This window comes from Salvelinus sp. IW2-2015, unplaced genomic scaffold, assembly GCF_002910315.2.
Source record: "Salvelinus sp. IW2-2015 unplaced genomic scaffold, ASM291031v2 Un_scaffold3327, whole genome shotgun sequence".
NCBI lineage: Eukaryota > Metazoa > Chordata > Actinopteri > Salmoniformes > Salmonidae > Salvelinus > Salvelinus sp. IW2-2015.
Window position 1 is genome coordinate 41,768 of NW_019944611.1, and position 7,700 is coordinate 49,467.

At 48.9% G+C, this 7,700-nt stretch overlaps 1 protein-coding gene across 1 annotated transcript; it reads left to right on the forward strand.

Annotated features, from left to right (window-relative positions):
- The first annotated feature begins 5,523 nt into the window (after positions 1–5,523).
- On the forward strand, positions 5,524–7,056 carry LOC112075659 (repetin-like). Its single transcript, XM_070440999.1, has one exon. It carries the CDS (start codon positions 5,524–5,526, stop codon positions 7,054–7,056), a length of 1,533 nt encoding a protein of 510 aa, XP_070297100.1.
- Positions 7,057–7,700: the final 644 nt, after the last annotated feature.

Below are 7,700 nucleotides of genomic sequence, written 5' to 3' on the forward strand. Positions count from 1 at the left end.
GAGAGAGAGAGAGAGAGAGAGAGAGAGAGAGAGAGAGAGAGAGAGAGAGAGAGAGAGAGAGAGAGAGAGAGAGAGAGAGAGAGAGAGAGAGAGAGAGAGAGAGAGAGAGAGAAGAGATGAAGGAGAGATGGGTAAAGTTAGGAACGTGGGGGGGGGGGGGAGTGGGAGCATGGGCAGAGAGAAGAGGTGGGAGAAAGAAAGTTGGGGTAGGGGTTGGGGATAAAAATGTTCCTAGATCAGTCTTGTTTGATCAGGGTCGTGTATATCATCTCAACATCAGACGTGATAGGCTATCATACTATTTCAAAGCTCGTGAATGCCTTTACCTTGAAATACACCAGACAGAGATGCATACGTGATAAATACATCAGCCAAAATAAACCACTAGTCATAAGTAAGAAATATGGCACTTTTTTATCATAATCCACCACACATTGTTTCAAAGAAATTTTGACCATCGATAAGAACACACATCTCACACACATTAACAACCATATTATTTAAACTCATGCCCTGATGATGAATATGTAAAAATATGTAAAATATGTAAAAATATGTTTCTGTACAGCATTGAATAAGGAAAATAACCCCCTTTCTCTCCTGAAGAGACAGTGGCAAGGGTATAGAAATAGAAGAGTAGAATCTATTTATATAGGTTTGTCTACAGCAGTACCACGGTGGCCCTCAGGATAAAAACTTGACTCTCGTATGTATCAACACACAGATGGGCCATACTGCTTGTAGACAAACCTATATAAATAGATCTACTCATTCTATTCTATACCCTTCCCACTGTCTCTTCAAGGAGAGAAAGGGGGTTATTTTCCCTTATTCAAGCTGTACAGAAACATATTTTTTACATATTTACATATTTTTACATTTATCATCAGGGCATGAGTTTAAAATATAATATGGTGTTAATGTGTGTGTGAGTGTGTGTTCTTATCGATGGTCCAAAAATCATTTCTTGAAACAATGTGTGGGTGGATTATGATAAAAGTGCCATATTTCTTTACTTATGACTAGTGGTTTATTTTGGCTGATGTATTTAATCACGTATGCATCTCTGTCTGGTTGTATTTCAAGGTAAAGGCATACGAGCTTTGAAATAGTATGATAGCCTATCACGTCTGATGTTGAGAATGATATACACGACCCTGATCAAACAAGACTGATCTAGGAACATTTTTATCCCCAACCCCTAACCCCAACTTTCTTTCTCCCACCTCTTCTCTCTGCCCATGCTTCCAACTCCCCCCCCCCACGTTCCTACACTTCATCCTTCCATCTCTCTCTTCTCTCTCTCTCTCTCTCTCTCTCTCTCTCTCTCTCTCTCTCTCCCTCTCGCTCCTCTCTCTCTCTCTCTCTCTCTCTCTCTCTCTCTCTCTCTCTCTCTCTCATTTCGGAGTCTGTGTAAAGATGGATTCCGTTGCTAAGGCTTTTGCTGCTTAACAAAAGAACCACTAAACCTAAGCCACCTGTGTGTGTGTGTGTGTGTGTGTGCGTGCACATGGGAGTAAATCAAAAGAGACTGACTCACTAAATCAACTAGCCTTTCCCACTGTGTAAAGAGCTTTCAGCACATTGAAAGCACTAGGCTATGTAAACCCCATTCATTAACATTTCAGAACATGGTCAAATGTCATGTTAGGCCATTTTATCTCCCTGTCACCCCTTCACTTTTACTAACAGATTGTCTATAGCCTATATACCTGAGAGCTAAACTTACTTCACTGGGACCGTGTATAGCCTTCACAGATTAAACATTGTTTACGGTTGAATTGTCATTGTTTCTTAGGGGAGAATCCTAACTTAAACTTAAAACCTCTACAGGATCGGTGGGTCCCCCGCGGTTGAGCTAATGTAGGCTAATGTGATTAGCATGAGGTTGTATGTAACAAGAACATTTCCCAGGACATAGACATCTCTGACATTGGCAAAAAGCTTAAATGCCTGTTTATCTAACTGCACTGTCCAATTTACAGTAGCTATTACAGTGAAATAATACCATGCTATTTTTTTGAGGAGAGTGCACAGTTATGAACTTGAAAATGTATCAATAAACCAATTAGGCACATTTGGGCAGTCTTGAACAGAAATACAATGGTTCATTGAATCAGTCTAAAACGTTGCACATACACTGCAATATATATTGCGCCTAAACTGGACTATAACATTTTGGCCTTTCTCTTGCATTTCAAAGACAAAAAAACGTTGTATTTTCTTTTACAAGATCTAATGTGTTATATTCTCCTACATTAATTTCCCATTTCCACAACTGTTTCATTTCAAATGGTATCAAGAACATGCATGTCCTTGCTTCAGGTCCTGAGCTACAGGCAGTTAGATTTGGGTAAAGAAACGGTCTGATCAAAAAAAAGTTAGGATGTGTCCCTCATAGAATAAGGAAGTCAGGCCCTGAACAAGGGACTTGATTGGTTGATGATACTGTGACATAACAGAGCTGACATATTATTGTTGTTCTTATTGTTTACGTCCCAAATGACACCCTATCTCCAATAGCAAAAGCAGCGGACTGTGTAGGGGATAGGGTGTGATTTAGGATGCAGCCTGGAATCATGTTTGTATTTTCTTCTTTGTATTGTTAAATTTCCATGTGATGATGATGACAAAGTACAATGCACTTTATATGTGTGTTCCAAATGGCACCCTATTCCCTACATAGTGCACTACTTTTGACCAGGAGCCCTATGGGTAGTGCACTACTTTTGACCAGAGCCCTATGGGTAGTGCACTACTTTTGACCAGAGCCCTATGTGCCCTTGTCAGATGTAGTGAAATCCAGTGGGAATAGGGTGCCATTTGGGACATTATGAGAAGGGACATGTTACAATAATTGCACTGTAAGTGTCCAATGTATAATCCTAAATATCGCTGACAAATGATTTATTTTTTACTATTGTAAATAAATAAAATACAAAACAAGTGAGATTTATTTGCCAAATAAACTGATAAAAATGAAAGAAGCTAAGTCATTTTTTGGTGTTGAGTTTCCCTCTTGACATTTCACTGTGTGTGTGTGTGTGTGTGTGTGTGTGTGTGTGTGTGTGTGTGTGTGTGGAATTGTGTGTGTTGGTTGTGTGTGTGTGTGTGTGTGTGTGTGTGTGTGTGTGTGTGTGTGTGTGTGTGTGTGTGTGTGAGTGTGTGTGTGTGTGTGTGTCAGACCGTGTAAAGAAAATGTATTGCATGTTAAAAGGCCTGGTGATAAATTATTGAGGTAGTCCACTCAGCATAACTCTTACTGGTTACATCCCAAATGGAACCGTGTGGGCCCTGGTCTAAAGTAGTGCACTATATATAGGGCCCTGGTTAAAGTAGTGCACTATATATAGGGCCCTGGTCTAAGATAGTGCACTATATATAGGGCCCTGGTCTAAAGTAGTGCACTATATATAGGGCCCTGGTCTAAAGTAGTGCACTATATATAGGGCCCTGTCTAAAGTAGTGCACTATATATAGGGCCTGGTCTAAAGTAGTGCACTATATATAGGCCTGGTCTAAAGTAGTGCACTATATATAGGGCCTGGTCAAAGTAGTGCACTATATATAGGGCCCTGGTCTAAAGTAGTGCACTATATATAGGGCCCTGGTCTAAAGTAGTTGCACTATTATATAGGGCCCTGGTCTAAAGTAGTGCACTATATATAGGGCCCTGGTCAAAAGTAGTGCACATATATTAGGGCCCTTGGTCTAAAGTAGTGCACTACCCATAGGGCCCTGGTCTAAAGTAGTGCACTATATATAGGGCCCTGGTCAAAAGTAGTGCACTATGTATGGCGGTCTAAAGTAGTGCACTACCATAGGGCCCTGGTCTAAAGTAGTGCACTACCCATAGGCCTGTCAAGGTACACTCCCTGGTCTGGTCTAAAGTAGTGAACTACCCATAGGGCTCTGGTCTAAAGTAGTGAACCTAGCTCGGCTAAATAGTGCACTACCCATAGGGCCCTGGTCTAAAGTAGTGAACTACCCATAGGGCTCTGGTCTAAAGTAGTGCACTACCCATAGGGCCCTGCGTCAAAAAGTAGTGCACTACCCATAGGGCTCTGGTCTAAAGTAGTGCACTACCCATAGGGCCCATAGGGATATTCTGCAAAAGGTACATGGATTGGACTGCTGAGGACCGGGGTAAAGTCATTTTCTCTGATGAATCCCCTTTCCGATTGTTTGGGGCATCCGGAAAAAAAGACAAGGTGAGCGCTACCATCAGTCCTGTGTCATGCCAACAGTAAAGCATCCTGAGACCATTCATGTGTGGGGTTGCTGCTCAGCCAAGGGAGTGGGCTCACTCACAATGTTTCTAAGAACACAGCCATGAATAAAGAATGTACCCAACACATCTCCTGAGAGCAACTTCTCCCAACCATCCAGGAACAGTTTGGTGATGAACCAATGCCTTTTCCAGCATGATGGAGCACCTTGCCATAAGGCAAAATGATAACTAAGTGGCTCGGGGAACAAAACATCGATATTTTGGGTTCATGCCCAGGAAACTACCCAGACCTTAATCACATTGAGAACTTGTGGTCAATCCTCAAGAGGTGGGTAACAAACAAAAACCACAAATTCGGACAAACTCCAAGCACTGATTATGCAAGAATGGGCTACCATCAGTCAGGATGTGGCCCAGATGTTAATTGACAGCATGCCAGGGCGGATTGCAGAGTCTTGAAAAAGAAGGGTCAACACTGCAAATATTGACTCTTTTGCATCAACTTCATGTAATTGTCAATAAAAGCCTTTGACACTTATGAAATGCTTTGTAATTATTCTTCAGTATTCCATAGTAACATCTGACAAAAATATCTAAAGACCACTGAGGCAGCAGACTTTGTGAAAATTAATATTTGTGTCATTCTCAAAACTTTTGGCCACGACTGTACTGTACAGTATCTCTCCCTCCATGTCTTTCTACCCCCCTGTGGTCAGATGAGGGTAGTACAAGCAGGGAGACACCAGGGAGACACCGGGGAGAAACCGGGGAGACACCAGGGAAATACACAGGCAGGGAGGGAGACACCAGGGAGGACACCAGGAGACACCAGGGAACACCAGGGAATCACCAGGGAGACACCAGGGAGACACCAGGGAATCACCAGGGAGACACCAGGGAGACACCAGGAATCACCAGGGAGACACCAGGGAAATACACAGGCAGGGAGGGAGACACCGGGGAGACACCAGGGAGTCACCAGGGAGACACCAGGGAGACATCAGGGAGTCACCAGGGAGACACCAGGGAGACACCAGGGAGACACCAGGGAAATACACAGGCAGGGAGGGGAACACCGGGGAGACACCAGGGAGTCACCAGAGACACAGGAGACATCAGGGAGTCACCAGGGAGACACCAGGGAGACACCAGGGAGACACCAGGGAGACACCAGGGAGAATACACAGGCAGGAGGGGAGACACCGGGAGACACCAGGGAGTCACCAGGGAGACACCAGGGAGACATCAGGGAGTCACCAGGGAGACACCGGGGAGACACCGGGGAAATACACATGCAGGAAGGGAGACACCGGGGAGACACCAGGGAGTCACCAGGGAGACACCAGGGAGACATCAGGGAGTCACCAGAGACACAGGAGAACACCGGGAGACACCGGGAGACAACCAGGGAGAACACCAGGGAGACACCAGGGAGACACCAGGGAGACATCAGGGAGCACCAGGGAGACACCAGGGAGACATCCAGGGAGACACCAGGGAGACACCGGGGGAGACACCAGGGGAGTCACCAGGGGAGACACAGGGAGACACCAGGGGATCACCAGGGAAATACACCAGGCAAGGAGGGAGAACACCAGGGAGACACCAGGGAGACACAGGGAGTCACCAGGGAGACATCAGGGAGACACCAGGGGACACAGGGAGACACCAGGGAGACACCAGGGAGTCACCAGGGAGGACATCAGGGAGACACCCAGGGAGACACCGGGGAGACACCGGGGAGTCACCAGGGAGACACCAGGGAGACACCAGGGAGTACACAGGGAGGCACCAGGGAGACACCAGGGGACACCAGGGAGACACCAGGGAGACACCGGGGAGACACCAGGGAGTCACCAGGGAGACACCAGGGGAAGACACCAGGGAGACATCAGGGAGACACCAGGGAGACACCAGGGAACAACACATGGGAAGAGACACCGGCAGGGAGACACCAGGGAGCACCAGGGAGACACCAGGGACATCAGGGAGTCACCAGGGAGACCACCAGGGAGACACCAGGGAGACATCAGGGGAGACACCACGGGGAGACACCGGGGAGACACCAGGGAGACACCAGGAGACCAACCAGGGAGACACCAGGAAATACACATGCAGGAAGGGAGACACCGGGGAGACACCAGGGAGTCACCAGGGAGGACACCAGGGAGACATCAGGGATCCACCAGGGAGACACCAGGGAGACACCAGGGAGACACCAGGGAGACACCACAGGCAGGAAGGGAGCACCGGGGAGACACCAGGGAGTCACCAGGGAGACACCGGGGAGACACCGAGGGAGACACCAGGGAACCCAGGGAGACACCAGGGAAAACAACAGGCAGGGAGGAAGACACAGGGAGTCACCAGGGAGACACCGGGAGACACCAGGGAGACACCAGGGAGACCCCAGGAGACCCCAGGGAAATACCACAGGCAAGGAGGGAGACACCAGGGAGACCCAGGGAGACACCGGGAGACACCAGGGAGACACCAGGGAGACACCGGGGAAATACACAGGCAGGGAGGGAGACACCGGGGAGACACCAGGGAGACCCCAGGGAGACACCAGGGAAATACACAGGCAAAGGAGGGAGACACCAGGGAGACCCCAGGGGAGACACCAGGGAGACCACCAGGAGACAACCAGGGAAATACACAGGCAGGAAGGGAGAACCAGGAGACACCAGGGAGACCCAGGGAGACACCGGGGAGTCACCAGGGAGACCCCAGGGAGACACCAGGGAGACACCGGGGAAATACCAGGCAGGGAGGGAGACACCAGGGAGACACCCGGGAGACACCGGGGAGACACAGTGAGGTAGATAATATGTAGGCAGGCAGGGAGACACCAGGGAGTCACCAGGAGACACCAGGGAGACACCGGGAGGACATCAGGGAGACACCGGGAGACACCAGGGAGACACCAGGGAGTCACCAGGGAGACATCAGGGAGACACCAGGGAGACACCGGGAGACACCGGGGAGTTCACCAGGGAGACATCAGGGAGACACCAGGGAGTTACCAGGGAGGCACCAGGGAGACACCAGGGAGACACCAGGGAGACACCAGGGAGACACCGGGGAGACACCAGGGCAAGTCCACCAGGGAGACACCAGGGAGACACCAGGGAGACATCAGAGGAGACACCAGGGAGACACCAGGGAAATACACATGCAGGAAGGGAGACACCGGGGAGACACCAGGGAGTCACCAGGGAGACACCAAGAGAACATCAGGGAGTCACCAGGCGAGACCCACAGGGAACACCAGGGAGACAATCAGGACGACACCAGGGAGACACCGGGGAGACACCAGGAGACACCAGGGAGACACCAGGGAGACACCAGGGAATACACATGCAGGAAGGGAGACACCGGGGAGACACCAGGGAGTCACCAGGGAGACACCAGGGAGACATCAGGATCACCAGGGAGACACCAGGGAGACACCAGGAGACACCAGGGA